Source organism: Thalassophryne amazonica, chromosome 14 (genome assembly GCF_902500255.1).
Source record: "Thalassophryne amazonica chromosome 14, fThaAma1.1, whole genome shotgun sequence".
Lineage (NCBI taxonomy): Eukaryota > Metazoa > Chordata > Actinopteri > Batrachoidiformes > Batrachoididae > Thalassophryne > Thalassophryne amazonica.
In genome coordinates this window covers 47191254-47209594 of record NC_047116.1, presented here as the reverse complement: position 1 = coordinate 47209594, position 18341 = coordinate 47191254, and the positions used below count along the sequence as shown (strand labels likewise).

Genomic DNA, 18341 nt, shown 5'->3' with positions numbered 1-18341 from the left:
AGAGCACGGGTCACAGACTTAAAATAAATAAATAAATAAATAACTTAAATGAAGAGTTTATGCTTTTAGCCACGTCTCTTTGTTGATTTAATAAGGTTTAATCTGACCTCAAAGAGAAGCCATTCAGTTGTGAAGTTGCTTAAAACACCAGTGCTGAAGATTTAGGTGTGTTTATTACCAAAAAGTACACCATCTCCTCATGAATTCATAATTACCTACAACCACAAACCAAGGAGGTCTCAGCTGAGAATGAGCCTTTCATATGTAGAGGGTGACAATAGTCTTTCCCAACATGTCTTCGTCAAGCAAGGAAAAGACATTTTGGCTGGGGGCCTCTTTTGCCAACACATCATCCCATTTGGAGCATAATTTTGAAAGAACATGACTTTTATGCAAAGCGACCAAGATTACTGAACCTTTGGGGAATGATCATACACAGACTGAAGTTTATGTACAGCAAATTTCAAGGAATTTGCTGGACCTTTGTAGGATTTATTACAATTTTTATGGGTTCTGTTTTTAGGGGGGGTAATCCTATACAAGTGAACTGAAGAGTGGCATCGTTTTTGTAATTGTGCCTCTCTACGCCACCACAGTGGAGTTACAAGGACACAATATAGAAGAACTTCCAGTGAAGGTTTTCATCTTTGAGGGGCTTTAACAATCAAATTTCATTAATCATTTAGGAATTACAGCCATTTCTATGTGCAACCTCTCCATGTTCAGGGGCATTAGTTAATTTTTACAACTGATTTACCATGAAAGAAAGAAATGAGTGAGGGAAGCCACCAAGACACCCACAAAAACTCTGAAGGAGTTTCAGGTTTCTGTGACTGCGGTTGAAGAAACTGTGCAGATTCATGGTGGAGGAGAACAGAAAGTACTTTTAATATAAGAAAACAGATCAAATCTAGGCTCAGGTCTGCCATGTGATATCTGGCAAACTGTAACTGAATTTATTCATATTTTAATAAGAAATCCCTTGTTTGTTCCACACCACCCTGATGCAGTATAGCAGGTGAAACAACAGACAGAAGTTCCAGGTGCTCCATTCACAACCACTGAAGTTGTCACAGTGTCTTGCAATCACTCCGTTTTTTAAACTGCCTACCCTAGACATATTTAGCATGCAGTGGCATACTGTTTGTATTTCTTAAAGCTCAGTGTAAATGCAGTCAAGACATAGTACCCTTCAGCATCTGGTTGGAGAAGTGCAGTGAAGTCTGCGGACAGTCTGAAGTCATTATTAACACTACTGCTACACATTACTACTACTACACAAAAAGAAAGCCGTCTTGATGTGTAATGTCATGCATATGGCAACAACCCCTCGTACATAACTGGGATTTTCAAATGTACTTATGTATGCACATAAGTATTTGGATTGTGACTTTTTTTGGCCCAATGAACAATTCAAGTGCTTATTCTCCTTCAGTTCTTGATGGATTTTGATTCTGATGGTTTGTTTGGTTCATCTTAGCACCGCTCACAATTTTTTTTCCTCAAAAAGAAAAGAAAAAGAAAGCCAGCTTGATGTGTAGTGTCATGCATATGGCAACAAACTGCCACTTGTGTGGGGAGCTGTACTGTTATGAGGTGCCCACATCTTCATGAAAATGCAGCTCCACAATTACCTGCAAGATTATATGCAAGTACCTTGACAGAGGAATTACCGAAGGCATGGAAAAATGACCTTGATGGCCCAATGGGTCACCGATTGGTTAACGACAAAACAGGGAAAGTTTCCGGAGGCTCTTTCATTCCCAATATTGTGCTGCTAATGTTAAACTCAATGTACAACACAGTGGGTTAAGTTAAAGGGACAGGGCCTGAAAGCTTCAGAATGTACACTCAACAAAAATATAAACGCAACACTTTTGGTTTTGCTCCCATTTTGTATGAGATGAACTCAAAGATCTAAAACTTTTTCCACATACACAATATCACCATTTCCCTCAAATATTGTTCACAAACCAGTCTAAATCTGTGATAGTGAGCACTTCTCCTTTGCTGAGATAATCCATCCCACCTCACAGGTGTGCCATATCAAGATGCTGATTAGACACCATGATTAGTGCACAGGTGTGCCTTAGACTGCCCACAATAAAAGGCCACTCTGAAAGGTGCAGTTTTGTTTTATTGGGGGGGATTCCAGTCAGTATCTGGTGTGACCACCATTTGCCTCATGCAGTGCCACACATCTCCTTCGCATAGAGTTGATCAGGTTGTCAATTGTGGCCTGTGGAATGTTGGTCCACTCCTCTTCAATGGCTGTGCGAAGTTGCTGGATGTTGGCAGGAACTGGTACACGCTGTCGTATACGCCGGTCCAGAGCATCCCAAACATGCTCAATGGGTGAGATGTCCGGTGAGTATGCTGGCCATGCAAGAACTGGGACATTTTCAGCTTCCAAGAATTGTGTACAGATCCTTGCAACATGGGGCCGTGCATTATCCTGCTGCAACATGAGGTGATGTTCTTGGATGGCACAACAATGGGCCTCAGGATCTCGTCACGGTATCTCTGTGCATTCAAAATGCCATCAATAAAATGCACCTGTGTTCTTCATCCATAACAGACGCCTGCCCATACCATAACCCCACCGCCAATCTGTGATAGTGAGCACTTCTTCTTTGCTGAGATAATCCATCCCACCTCACAGGTGTGCCATATCAAGATGCTGATTAGACACCATGATTAGTGCACAGGTGTGCATTAGATTGTCCACAATAAAAGGCCACTCTGAAAGGTGCAGTTTTGTCACACAGCACAATGCCACAGATGTCGCAAGATTTGAGGGAGCATGCAATTGGCATGCTGACAGCAGGAATGTCAACCAGAGCTGTTGCTCGTGTATTGAATGTTCATTTCTCTACCATAAGCCGTCTCCAAAGGCGTTTCAGAGAATTTGGCAGTACATCCAACCAGCCTCACAACCGCAGACCACGTGTAACCACACCAGCCCAGGACCTCCACATCCAGCATGTTCACCTCCAAGATCGTCTGAGACCAGCCACTCGGACAGCTGCTGAAACAATCGGTTTGCATAACCAAAGAATTTCTGCACAAACTGTCAGAAACTGTCTCAGGGAAGCTCATCTGCATGCTCGTCGTCCTCATCGGGGTCTCGACCTGACTCCAGTTCGTCGTCGTAACCGACTTGAATGGGCAAATGCTCACATTCGCTGGCATTTGGCACATTGGAGAGGTGTTCTCTTCATGGATGAATCCCGGTTCACACTGTCCAGGGCAGATGGCAGACAGCGTGTGTGGCGTCGTGTGGGTGAGTGGTTTTCTGATGTCAATGTTGTGGATCGAGTGGCCCATGGTGGCGGTGGGGTTATGGTATGGGCAGGCGTCTGTTATGGATGAAGAACACAGGTGCATTTTATTGATGGCATTTTGAATGCACAGAGATACCGTGACGAGATCCTGAGGCCCATTGTTGTGCCATCCAAGAACATCACCTCATGTTGCAGCAGGATAATGCACGGCCCCATGTTGCAAGGATCTGTACACAATTCTTGGAAGCTGAAAATGTCCCAGTTCTTGCATGGCCAGCATACTCACCGGACATCTCACCCATTGAGCATGTTTGGGATGCTCTGGACCGGCGTATACGACAGCGTGTACCAGTTCCTGCCAACATCCAGCAACTTCGCACAGCCATTGAAGAGGAGTGGACCAACATTCCACAGGCCACAATTGACAACCTGATCAACTCTATGCGAAGGAGATGTGTGGCACTGCATGAGGCAAATGGTGGTCACACCAGATACTGACTGGAATCCCCCCCAATAAAACAAAACTGCACCTTTCAGAGTGGCCTTTTATTGTGGGCAGTCTAAGGCACACCTGTGCACTAATCATGGTGTCTAATCAGCATCTTGATATGGCACACCTGTGAGGTGGGATGGATTATCTCAGCAAAGGAGAAGTGCTCACTATCACAGATTTAGACTGGTTTGTGAACAATATTTGAGGGAAATGGTGATATTGTGTATGTGGAAAAAGTTTTAGCTCTTTGAGTTCATCTCATACAAAATGGGAGCAAAACCAAAAGTGTTTATATTTTTGTTGAGTATATTTCAAACATTGTTAATTGCATTGGTCTCCATGTAACGTTTGTATAGATGTTAGCAAAGTATCTTCCAAATGCTTAACCTAATTTTGATCAAACTTGGCAGGTGCATTTGCCATATAGCCAGAAAGAGGCGATTTGATTTTGTTTAACTGAATTGTAGTGTGGTTAAATATATAATACTAGTGGATCCCCACAGGCAACAGCCTGTGGGGATCCACGGGCTCTAGATTTGGCAGTGTTTATAAAATAGGAAGCTGACATTTTTCGACTGTGGTAATAAAGTATGCAATGTTTCTATAATGAGATGGAATGGCATGTAAGTCCAGAATGTAATTATCAATGTCCATTGTTCACTGTTGTTAGGGCCCTGTCCCACTGGTGTTTAGGGGGATTTGCGTATGGATTGCGCACAAAATTGGCCCATATTCGCCAAACATCCACAATATCCACGTAACATGCCTGTATGAGTCGGCCGTCATCTGAACACGCCCATGATCATCAGCAGAGGCATGCATGTCCACAGCCAGGATGTTTGAGCTGTTCAAAAATCTGAATGCGGATGACATCCGCCTTACATACTCCATATATACTCAATTCATACACAATACATACTCACTCAGTGCGCTGTATGTCTGCCATTAACCGCTGATATCCACAAATGACGGGGATTTGCGGCTTGGCAGCAGACTGGGACAGTGTGTAAAACAGATATATTGCGCGCCCATCATGTCCACATCACAAACTAAAATATGTTGTAGCGAATGCATACAAATTGGCCACGAATAAAGTGTTTTTATTACATCTGCTTTGCAGCTGATTTGCGGACAATCTGTGAATGCATAACAAACATGTCACGTAAACCCAAAGTGTGGCAGAAAGTGACATACCTGCCAGTCAGTGCCAGTCCGGCTGTGTAAATCCACAAAGACGAAGCTGCTGCAATCTAGGACTTTTATTTAACATCAACAAAAGGAAGAGTTGCTGTTACCCACAACTCACGCTGTCTGTGACACTCTCAAAAAAACAAAAAACACCGTCTCACACCCGAGTGCCCCCCCGCTCCCCAAACTCATGAACAGTTAACCCTCGCATGACAACATGAACAAACTCTGTGATCAACATGTCCACGTCCAGCAAATGCTCCAGAGGCTGTATTGTTGGTGTGAATAGTGATGCCGAAAGGAGCGAGTGCGCTTCTTTTATGACCACAATGCAGATGCCGTGCCCGTGCAACACATGTACGATGCATTCATAACACACCCGTAATACTGCCGTGATAATCTCAATGTGTCGGATCAGTTTCCTCACTACATGCGTTATATAACCGTGATTGTTCATCACATATTCGCTATATATTATTAATATATCCGTAATTCATACTGGGACATTTGTCATTTTTGGCCATTTTTGTTGCGGACGACAACGAACGCCCGTAATTTGTATACTCAATTCATGCACAATTGATCCTCTCCCCAGTGGGACAGGGCCCTTAGATAATATCCATAGATTCTCCAAAAATATTTGTTCTATCAACAGTCCGTTTTGGCAGCGTTCATCCTTGACCATAGGCATACCAAATGGCAAATGTCAGCTCTCCCAGGTGTCTCCGTGTTCAGAGGTACATACACGCACGCATACATGTAAACAGAGGCCACTTAGCTTTTAATAAATTGACAATATATCACCCCCTGCTGGAATGGCGTGTAAGTTCAGAATGTAATTATCAATGTCCTTTGTTCACTGTTGCTAGATAATATCCGTAGTTTCTACAAAAATATTTGTCCTATCAACGGTCCATTTTGGCGGCGTTCATCCTTGACCCAAAATACATATGCATACTAAATGGCAAATGTCAGCTCTCCCCAGTTTCGCCGTCTTTGAAGGTACACACACGCATGCATACATGTAAACAGAGGCCACTTAACTTTTAATATATTGATGATTTGCTGCCACCCGCTGGAATGGCGTGTTAGCCCACAATGTAATTAACAATGTCCATTGTTCACTGTTGTTAGATAATATCCATAGTTTCTCCAAAAATATTTGTCCTACCAACAGTCTGTTTTGGCGGTGTTCATCCTTGACCAAAGATACATAAGTATATCAAGCGGCAAATTTTAGCTCTCCCCAGTTTGTCCATGAGCGAAGCCATACACACACATGCACGCATGCATGCACACACGCACGCATACATGTACACAGCGGCCACTTGGCTATTAATATTTCGATATTATAAGCAAATGTGACTGTTTAAAAGGCTGTGTAACATTTTTTGTGCATTTGATACCTTTGAAATGTCAGTGTACTGTCTGAGCACTTGTAGTTTGATTTTTTTTTGTTTTTTTTTTTTTGCAAGGATTAAACAAGTGGGCTGTGACCTAGAATGAAAACTCAAACATTTAGTGTTGGATCTGCAGCCAGGATATCATTTGTTTGTTCTTTTATTTGTTTGATTTGTTTTGTTTTTTAAATCATGCCAGAATAGGTTATTCTGAGCAGAGGTATGCACTCTAGTAGCCTTTGAGTGGCCTTTGAGGTTACATGGTGTCACTTAAAAATGCTCCAAAATGCCTTTTTGGTTGAAAATAAGGTAATGTCTGTGGATCTGAGTCAAGTTGCGCAAAAAATGAGCATTAAAGAATAAAAAGGTGGTTGACACTGAACTCTGTGAAATCCAATAATGTGCACGTGACCTGATACGTGTCGTGCACAAACTCCTGTTAGCTGAGACCACACAAGAACTCTACTCAGGGTTGGATTTTGTTGCATGGAATTGCAATGCGTTTATATTTCATCTCTTGCATCCTGCTGCTTTGGTGGAATCTGTGTTGTTCCACCGTGCACATTTTCTCAATCACCCACTGCATGTGCAGGAAATACCTCTTCCAATGGTATTGTGCGCACGAGCATGCTCATTGCAATCAAAAAGTTTCCTGCTTTTCACAATGCACGGTATAAATAGCAGCAAGAACAATTCAAGGACTATAAATTGCAAAATCTTTTGGTGTGGGAATTGCTGCAGGGAGCAAACCTGTTGACCTGTTAACAACCGCTACACATGCACATAATGAGTGCACAATCCGCTTGCACACCAATCGTGCAAAAAGTATCCTATTAGAACAAAGCTGTTCACACTGTACGCGTCGAATTTTGGGCTCATCCCACAACTGAGTTTTGGGTTTCCACAAGCCACACGGACAGACGCGACCTCTTTCTGGTTCACCGTAACCACAGCGCAATTGCTGGGTGTAATGATGCTGGAAGTCCCCCGTGGCAGAAGCTGCTATTTTAACTTCTCATTTTGCTATTCAATGTTAATTTTGAAGCAATGTTGTGGAAAAACAAAACAAAACAAAAAACCTCAAAACAAAACAAAACAAATGAATATGGCTAAAGAAAAAGTTTCATCACTTTTAGTGTGTTCAAGAAAATGGCAGTGGATATAGAAATTCTACATACCCTTGTGTTATACATTTCAATAAATAAATAAATAAGTAAATAAATAAAAAAAATAGATATAGCTAGCTTCTTTATATTAATATTTCAAAAAGGACCCTCTTTAAAATTCATACTCAAAACAAATACTGACAGCTTGATATAAAATAAATAAAAATATTTTTTAAAAATCCGGTGATTCACAATAACTGGTTGCATAAGTAATGTACAGTTTGATATAATACATATAAATCATCAATTTTACTGCCATTTTTTTTTTTCTTTCCAAGAGGACGGGATGGATACATAAACAAGTTACTGAATGCATAAGAAATACACACACTATGGCACTGTATGATAAATCCTAGAGCAGGCAGTTCTCAATAACTGAGTGATTTAATCTATTAGTTTTTGATACTGTGAAAAAAATGTCACAATTTCATGACGGTATCATCCATCGATTTTCTTTACCTTCTCATTCCAGTTACGGGTCATGGGGGACTGGAGCCTGTCCCTGCAGTCACAGGGCATGAGGCAGGGTACACCGTAGACAGGGTGCCAATCTATCGTAGGGCCACATATAGACAGATAAACACATTCACACCCATGGTGAATTTAGTTTCTAATTCACCTAAAGGTGCACTGACACGTGCATGACTTTGATTCACACACTTGCACAACCTGTGTTGTGCAGGAGAGTAAACTTGTCTTTAACTGGTGCAGACTGAACAGGAGAGGGGCGTTGGCACGTGCAATTGCGCAAAGAGAATTTTGAAATATTCAAAAAAATTGTTCACGCATAAATGTCGTGCTACATGGCATGATCTGCTTGCCAACACGACGTGCAGCTCATCAAGTGGAGTAAAGAAGAAGTGAACAGAGTGAGTAGTTACATCAGCGGATCGCATCAGAGTGCAGCTCGTCTGAAGGATTATAAGGAGATGTTAAATCTATCATAAACATACTTTAACAGCTGCAGACAAGAAGGAAAGAAAATGCAACTGTTTTGCCAAGCCATGACAATATAAACATGACAAATAATTACCTTTTTAGACAGCTCCAAATGCTTTCTCCAGCTCATTCAGCGTGCGCACATGCAAATGGCCCTGCTCGAGTGGTCCTCTGTGATTCAGGAAGCGATTACAGCTGTTTTCAACAGACAACTTGCAGCAAAAATATTTAATCTGCTACAAAATAATTATTTTATAAATGCAGCATCCAGCGTAGAGCACATGGCAGCCAGTGGACTAAAGCACGGCGTCCAACTGGGAACACCGCGGGTGGTATCATCACAGCGACGTCCGTGCAAGTGCGTGATCAAAGTCATGCACGTGTCAGTGCACCTTAACCTGCATGTCCTTGGGTGTGAGAGGAAGCCAGAGCTAAAGGAGGGAACCCACACAAACACAGGGAGAACATGCAAAGAAAGGCCACAGGTGGGAATCGATCCCATGACTTTCTTGCCACAACTGTACTAACCAGTGTGCTGCCTTTGTCACAGTATCACAAAATAAATTCATGATTTGGGGTGACACAGGGGATACATAAACACGTGTCATAAAAATGTGACACATTTCATGATGGTATTATGAAAAAAGCATCAGACTGGGCTGCAATGCCAAATGAACAAAGAGAATGGAGCACAGGTGACTTTAAAATGGGGAATTTCCTAGTGGAAAGCATGCTAATCACTGGTGATACCATACCATGTATAAATTATGGCTATGTCCCCTGTATCTACAGACATAAGTTCTATATTGTCTCACGGGCCTATTGGTGCCGGTGATTATCTCTGGATTCTGTACCATTCTGCCAATCAGGGTCTACTACAACAGACTGGTGTCCCCTGGAGTGAACACCAGTCTGCCCAACATGTTACTTCATCAGCCAAGTCTGGTACCCACTATAGCTGGGTGGACTGGGATAATACAGATTAAGTGTCTGACACAGACAGGTATTGTGAATGAGAATCAAACCCAGGTCTACATGTCCAGAACCCAACTGAGCTAGCTGCTCTACAGAGACACAGAACAAAGAAAGAGCGAGAATTGAGCAATGCCATTATTTCATACCAGTGTCCCCAGCATTTCCCAACCTCTTGGAAACTTTACAAGCCTATCTTTTTTCTTTTTTGTCCAAAGCATTTGAGACAGACTGTCTACAGTAGGCTGAAGACAATGAGTTGGCTGCAGTCTCTTGGTCGTTTTCCCACTGTGCTAGCATGTCACCCAGTGTTGACGGCAGTGTTGGGGAAAGTAACTTTAGAAAGTTACTTCATTAGTTAATCTATACAGTTATATTTTACAGTTACTTTTACAGTTACTTCTTACATTTACTTGATTAGCAGCTGCGGACACCTTGTCGGCAGCTGCTGAATGTAATTAATAAAGTTACTCATAATCTAATTTGTTATTTTTAAGATTTTGTACTCAGAAAAGTAACTATTAGTTACTCTGCTGATTAGTTACTTTTCTGATTGCTCAATCTTACGAGTAACCAAGTTAGATTACTCGTTACCTTATTAGTAACATTACTTATTAGTTGCAAGTTTTCTGCAGATTCTAATAAAGTAATTGCATAAAGCTGCTAATGAAGTAACTGCATAAAGCACCTGTATAAAGCAACTAAAAAAGTAACTAAAAAAGTAACTTGTCAAAGTTACTTTCCACAACACTGGTTGACGGTGACATTATAGTATGGCTCAGGTCAAATCCCATGTGATCCCACTTAAAGCACATGTGATACCTTTTAAAGCTGGGTTTGTGGTCGTCCCACCCTCTTTTTGTTTAAGTCGCACGCTCAACAGAGAAAGACTTCTGTGAGCACTGATTTCTTTCACAGCTGTTACCACCAGCAGGCTAGGTGTCAGCAACCAGCACCACAGTAAAGTTTTATTGGGAAAATTCAAGCAAGCGTGCCAAAGAGGATCTTTTCCCGACCAGGTGCTGCAAACTGTCTGTAGGATCATATCTCAAAAGGCTGTGGACCGTGTGAATGTAAAATCTAAGAAAGAGGCTTCCCTCACCTTCACATTCACAGATCATGCTATTTTTTTCCACATCTTAAAAGTGATATCTTGACAAAATGACTTTCCAAATTCTCCTAGCACCTGTGACAGATCAGTTACGGCACACTTAGCTTTTGCTGTCTCCGAGGTTCAAGGTGAAGGAGATGTAACACCACAACCAGTCTTTCCTTTAGCATGAATCTACGATGAAGCAGTGAAGCAGCTGGGAGTCGACTGGAGTTGTGTCATATGTGTCTGTGTGTACAGCAGACACAGCACGGTGGCTATAGAAACTCATAATTCATAAGATTCAGATACTGAAGTTTCTCTCTCAGATTTGAATCATAAATGACTGTAAAACACCAGAGCTAACAGTGGATCTAGAGTTAGTCTGTGTGTCAAGCAGGTGGCCTTCACAAAAACACAGGATGTCCTTCCCAGAGTGGCAGCTTTTGCTAGATAGGGATCAATTAATGATTACCATAGTCTATAGAAATAGTCAATCCATCTGTGACATCACCCATAGGTCTTCCAAAAAACAGTTTGGGGCGGCTCCAATTGTCATCATCATGGCAGTGCTTGACTCTGCCTACCTCCCGGCTAAAGCCATGGTCACAACCCGCCGTACTTGCACGTGGGCTAAATTTGGAGATCTATACGTCGTAAGTACTGCCTCAGTATGAATTTAGGAGCATGCAGACACACGCAGACACGCCGTAGAGGTTTTAGTGCATGCAGAACTTTCGCTGCGGTCGGGCTGCGGATTCACCAGCAGTACAGATGACGCACGTTGTGAGTACTGCCTCAGTACGGATTCAAAGCAGCACATTTTCATTCAATTACTATTGAATTAACCAAATCCGTACGTAGGCAGTACAAATTACGGCACTCACAACATACTATGGAGGCCGACAGACTTGCATGCATGACGCAACTTCTCACTTGAACTTGGACTTTTTTTTCCAAACGTCAGCAACACACACACTCCACAGCTTCAGTCTGTTAACTAGCTGTAACTTTTCGAGGCAAGTAAACACTCGTACAACTGACCGCTGCAGGCTGGACATGCTCATGCATCGCCGATGGCGAAAAACACCTGCTGCTCCGGTCCCGCTCATAAAAAAGAAAAGCGACCCCCCCCCCCCCCCTACACACACACACACACACACACACACACACACACACACACACACAGTGCTTTATTGTCAACTCTCTTTATCGTTACACTCCTAGAGACATGCGTTGAACGTACTCCCTCCCTCCTCTTGCTACTGCCTCCGTACATTTTCACAAAAACGTAGTGGCCGTGGCATCTGCAGAAAACGTACGGCAAAAAAAAAAACGCATGGTGGGTTGTGACCGGGGCTTAACCCATAAATGGATAAAGAGGTGGACTGTAGGCAAGACAGGCGAAGAATCAAGCATGAATAATGCTACGTTCAGAAACCTTGGGACCTTGGACAAGTTCAAAGATGATTAACCTTGATGTATTTTAAGTGGTTAAAAAGTCACATTCTGTTTCAATCTGATCCGTTTTGTGTTTGAGTGATGCGGGTGACAGCCAATCAGAGTAGAGCTACACTGTGATGTCAATCGCTGGTCTCTTCAAAACTGCTTAATTTTATATACGTTTCTCATATATTATGTAAAAGCTAGTGAGAAAGCAACACTTCTAAAATTGAAAATAATGTTGCAACCTGATAACACCTCTGGAAGGACTTACAAACTATTTAGCGGTACGTCAGCATGGTGATGTCACAGGCTGCTAGCTAGGTGGAAACGCTGTTTCGTTTGTGTGTAAATATAACCTCTTTGTCAGTGGTTGGCACAGATAACCAAAAAACAGATAATCAGATAACTGAAAAGTGATCTTTGATTAAGATAAACCACCCAAAAATGTATCAGAAGTTACAGATAACCAATAAATTCCAGTATTGTCTCTGGTACATTTGCAACTACTAACAAGCTGAATTTGAGTTTTAACACCACAATTGCTTTTGGAAGCATCAAAAGTGACAACAGACCCAAACAATGAGCCCGCACTTCTATGTTTGAACATCCTGCCCCTGCTGGAAGCTCTCATTTACTACACCACTTTTAGCAAAGCAGCACCCTGAGAGCAACCACAAAGCTAGCTCTCTACCAATCACAATGCTCCGGTCAGGCGGAAGTCTTGGGAAAATAAAGTCATGCTGACTTATGGTTTGGTGTGAATACTGATGGAATAACTCCATTAATGTCAATTCTGTCATTTGTACAAAGTTAAAATATAACACATATCTTTTAATGTTGAATAATGCACTAATTCTGAGGTTTTGTAACAAACACAGACAGATCGCAAAGGATTCTGGGTAAAAGTGCCTCTGCTAAACACTGATTGGTTCAGTCATTCATTATGTAAACCAACACATTAATATGATGTGTGTCGTGTGTTGATGTTTACAGATAAATGTGTTTTTGTAAAATATTCCATTTTTTATTTGTAAAAATAGGCATTTTTATCGAGCCCTGGAAGTGTCATCGCATAATGTTTTGCATGTGGAGAGAATACGCTCATTTTATTAGTGCCGTGCACACGTTTTATGATGTTGTAAAACATGCACTCAATATTGTCTTGACACATAAATGTTGGCTTTACACTGTGCGAGTTTTGGCCCTTTTTCAGGTGATTTTTCATTCGTGCGAGAATTTTTTGGACCGTGTTTCAGGTTAATCGCGCGTCCTGCATCGTGTAGTGTACACGGAGTAACAAGCTGCATTCAACATCTCACAATCATCAAATGCACAGAGGATGATCGACAAATATTCTTTGATTTGCACAACTTCCGCTCTGGTCAAAAGCTCATGCAAATGCACACGCAAAGCCTCCTGCAGATGCCATTAAAACATAATTATTATTTTTTATGATTGATTGATCGATAGAGGGGCTTTATTGAACATGTACAAATTGTACGTAAGACAATAGGATCTTAATATTTAATAAAACAACTGCAAATTATAAAGAACATAATGCTCATACAGCCAAGGGTTGTTTAAGGAGTGCATTATTTTTTATTTTATTTTGGCAAATCAAGGGATACATGAATATTATTTCTAAGTCACTGAATATGCCTACAACTTCATTTACATCAATTATTAACAAATACAAACTAAAAAACTGTGGAGCAAATTGGTCTGGAGTGAGCAAGTTTCCAAAACTTGGTGGCCGGTCCAGAAGGATACAGGTGAGGGAAGCCACCAAGACATTCACAACAACTCTGAAGGAGTTCATCAGTGACAGCTTCATGGTCTTTGGTACCTGGCAGCCATGCATGGTATAATTTTACATAGTTTGAAGTGTGAATTCTTATTTAAAAATCTGATGCCATAAAAAAAAAAAAATCTAATCCAAGTGTTCCCAAACTTGTGTATGCTGCTGTGCATGAGAAAAGATAACAATGCCTCATTGCCCCTCCTTGTGCAAAATAATCCAAACCAGTGGTAGGCTCAGAGTGCAAGAGAAAATGGCATGGTTCCAAACACAGAGCAATGTAACGCAAAAGGAGGAGGAGCACGAGGCTGTTGGGTAACAAAGCCTCCTGTCTCCCATTGTCAGTATTAAGCAGCCTGTAGCTCTCGTGGCTTTCTGAGTGTCTAGGGACACTTGAGCTCCTCCTCCTGTGTTGCTTTGCTCAGCTGGTGCAGCACACAAGACAGCTGCAACTCCACACCACAGGAAACAAGAGGCTCACCTCACCGGCTCCCATCCATGGAGTCATTTGACAGAAGGCCCCCGAGGTGTTCTGCAGCCAACACGCTACCAGAGCCGCGAAAAGATGCTCTGATTACCAATACAAAAGTCAGACCCAACCCTCCACACCAAAGCCTAGCCATGAGTGGAAAGATCCTCCCTCAAAGCACCATGCACACATGCACACACACACACACTGCAGACTACCTTCGGATCATTGAGTGCGGGGTTTCTTTGCAAACAAAAACTTTGTTGGATATTTTTAGAACAAAGGCATTCATGGACAGACCACATTCTGTTCTAATGTCTCGTGCTGTGCATGTCATCCAGAGTGGTGCAAATAGCCTAATGAGTCTAAAATGGGCCCGGCGGAGGCCCATTTTATCAGTGCTGCTCATTGCCAAAACTTTGTGGTTACCACCTACTTATCTAGTCGTTGACAAGCTACTAAAACTTTGGAATGACAGTTTACATCTGCTGTTCACTGGCTCAGCTTTTTCTCGCTCTGGCTGTCTCATGCATGCACGCAGATTTAATATGGCACATAATCTGAGTCCCCAAAAACCACCATTGGAGTGCAAAGGAAATACATCTCTGAGGGTAAATTCCACAAACCATCATTGGAGTGCAAAGGAAATACATCTCTGAGGGCAAATTCCAGTTTATCAACTTTGGAATGCTTACTTCTTTTTCTCGAATGCATGCTTAGATTTATTTCTCATTCAATGCCACAAACTGTTGGAAAGGTGTCAGCAATGAAGGAAAAAACGGAAAAGAGAAGAGGGATGCAGAAAAAACAAACAGGGTCACAACATGTTTGCGCCAAAGCACTCCTATGTTATTGGGTAAAACTTCTTTGAATATGTTAGGAATATTTACCCTGCATATCAGCGAAGAAGCAACGGAAGAGTATAGTTTTCACAGGCATGTGTGCGTGTATATTTGTAAAAGATATCACAAAAATAGCTGTATGGATTTCCTTCAAATTTGGAGGAATATAATTTGGATAGATGCCTTGAGGTGATTAGATTTTGGAGTAGTTTGGCCAAAGATCAAGGTCAAAGAAAACACTTTATTTTTTATTTATTATGTCACAGCATCCAAGAAGCCTATGGATGTAAAGCATATATAGATGGTATATATGACTTTGTCATACATAGTCAAAAAACACTATTATTACAGACATATGTATATATACGTGTACTTTATAGGGCACAGGATTTTCATCAGCCCTCTGATGCCTTTCATTCCTTTTTAAATCTACAAAAAGTGAGTAACACTCTTATTCCACTTCAAATTTCCATCCCTTGCCTCACTGTTTTCTTTTCTTTTCTTTTTTCTTTTTGGCTCCTCCAGCACCTCTGGCCCTCGTTGACAGCGCTGCCGCGCACCGTCTCCACGTAATGACTTCAGGTGCCATATGTGCGCAGGAGTGCAGCGCAGAGTACACAGTAAACAGCGCAGGTGCTTTTTATTCTGTGTGTGTGTGTGTGTGTGTGTGTGTGTGTGTGTGTGTGTGTGTGTGTGTGTGTGTGTGTGTGTGTGTGTGTGTGTGTGTGTGTTGGGGGGGAGGGGGGGGGGGGCAATGTAAAAAGTCCAAGACACGCAAAAATGAACATGGCAACGCCACGCCGAGATGATTGCGCCTTTAACAGAGGCAGAAAAAACAGACTATGATAAGCTCCCTGCAGTCAGTTTAATCAAGGAAATGGATAAAAGTTAATCAGATGGCACCTTATGACCACCATCTGTCAAACAAAAGGTCTCACAGATCAAACTGATCAGAGATGAGATTCAGAGGTCCGTTCGTAAAAACGACGAAAATTATCGATATTTCTGCACAAACGTGGCCATTTTTTGACGAACAAATCGGTTTTAATTGCTGCAGTTGACAACTACCTGGAAAGCAATCTAATGCTTGCACACTCTGGCTGCTCCAAAAAGCGCGCATATGCACTCAGCCGATCAGCGAGCGTGCGCATCTTACCTACGGGCGGATGTGCTGGCTTGTATCCCTTCTCGTTGGTGCACACTCCTCTGCCGTGGAGAAGGGCATGCAGGGGTTTCTCCTCCCCGCTCCTCGGCAGGCAGCGGAGGCCCTGGGTGCACGTCCCGGTGTAAACGCCGCACGCGTGTCCCTCAGCCAGCGCGCACGTTAGGCAGCAGCCGCAGCCCGGCTCTTTAACCAGCTGGCACCCGACCGGGACCGGAGGGCACATGGACAGCGCCTTTTGGTCACAAGGCTCGCACGGCACGTAGGAGCCCAAACAGCCGGACAAGCCCAAGATAAATGTCACCAAGAGGCAAAAACTCAGCAGCATTGTTGGTGCGCTCTTCAGTTCTAACAGAAAGCTGAAACGCGGCGGAGATGGGAGGGTGAAATGCTGCTCTAATCAACACAACGTCTCAGTCAGATAATCCGATTTTTAAAGCTAAAGCCAAGAGTCTTTATCCAAATGTTACTATTTCAAAATCATTCATTGCAGGCTTGTCGTGCACTGTGCAACAGCAGTTCAGTGAGCACTTTCAAATGGGATCTTTTTTCCTCCCCCTCCAAAAGCTTTCTTGTCTTCTGCAGGAGCGAGGCAATTCTTTGCGCAAAATCTCAACTTCTCCCCCACCTTCAAATGACTCCAGTACTTTCTCCAGCACAAGTTTCCTGAACAGACTGATCAGCTTGAGAGCTGCCCTGCCTTTTTAAAAACAGCCGAGCCCAAACCCCTAACTATGAATACACTCAACAGCAGGGAAGGGAGGCGCACTTGTTCCAGGGCTTGGCAGGCGGCCAGAGTTTTTTTTTTTTCCCTTCTTCAGCTGCAGGATCGCTCGTTCCCCCTGAAGGCTGAACTGATGGTGAAGTGCAGAAGGCAACAGGGAAAAAAAAAAAAAAAAAAAAAACCCACACAGCCAAAACACTGCAGCACAACATTCCTCAAAAGCTTTCCACTCTCAAAGTGTTTGCACAATGCTTTATGGTGAGCGCGCACGAGCACAGAAACTGGGGAGTGGATAAAAAAAAAAAAAATCATTGTAATAGCTGAGGTCTTGTTCAGCAAAAATCCTTATTATTACAAAAATATAAAATTATTAGATATACTTGAATGATTATTAAATAAATAATAAGAATTGTGCAATTTTTAGCAGCATTAACAATAATAGGACGATTTTTGCTGAACAAGACTGCAGCTGATTTATGACAATAAGTATAGGGCAACCCCAAAAAAGAAAGAAAGAAAAAAAACAGCACCCATAATAACTGTAATAAATCTGACAAAGTGACCAAGACATGTTGGGAAAAATATTGTTCCAATTGTCTTCTCCAACATGTCTTCAGCCCAGTCGTCTTGGTCAACCAAGGAAAGGACATTTTGCTTGCAGGAGTATTTTGCCAACACATCACACCATTTGGAGCTTAATTTTGAGAAAACATTACTTTTATGCAATGCGACCAAGATAACTAACTTTGGGGAATGATCATACACAGATTAAATTTAAGACCTTTGTAGGAATTATTACCATTTTTATGGGTTCTGTTTTTTTGGGTCACCTGCAGGAGTGGTGGCCAAGTGTTTAGTACACTTTGATTCAGTGTGGAAGGAAGCCCCACCCCTGCCACATTTGTCCATTCAGTGTGGAGTTGCGTCAGGAAGAGCATCCGGTGCAAAACTTGTGCCAGTTCAACACGGAGATCCACCTCGGATTTGCTGTTGTGACCCCGAGTGCAAACAAGGGAGCAGCCAAAGGGTCTTACTTTTATTATATTTAAAAGTATTATTATTATTTAATTATTAAATACAAAAATAATAATATAGCAATAATAATCACATTTTTAAATACTAATGTTGACAAATGGGGCAGCACGGTGGATAAGTGGTTAGCACTGTTGCCTCACAGTGAGAAGGTCATGGGTTCAATTCCCACCTGTGGCCTTTCTGTGTGGAGTTTGCATGTTCTTCCCGTGTTTCCGTGGGTTTCCTCTGGGTGCTCTGTTTCCTCTCACATCCAAAGACATGTGGTTTAGGTGTATTGGAATCTTTAAATTGTCCGTAGGTGTGCGTGTGGGTGTGTCTGTGTTTGTTTGTCTG

The 18341-nt window shown here is 42.2% G+C and overlaps 1 protein-coding gene across 1 annotated transcript in view; it reads right to left on the bottom strand.

Annotated features, from left to right (window-relative positions):
- Positions 1-16974, bottom strand: part of LOC117525265 (insulin-like growth factor-binding protein 5) — a 32684-nt gene extending 15710 nt beyond the window's left edge. Inside the window, exon 1 of the mRNA XM_034187105.1 lies at positions 16244-16974. Within this exon, the coding sequence (XP_034042996.1) occupies positions 16244-16577 (334 nt within the window). The 5' untranslated portion in view covers positions 16578-16974. The remainder of the gene's footprint in view (positions 1-16243) is intronic.
- Between the last annotated feature and the right edge of the window lie 1367 nt (positions 16975-18341).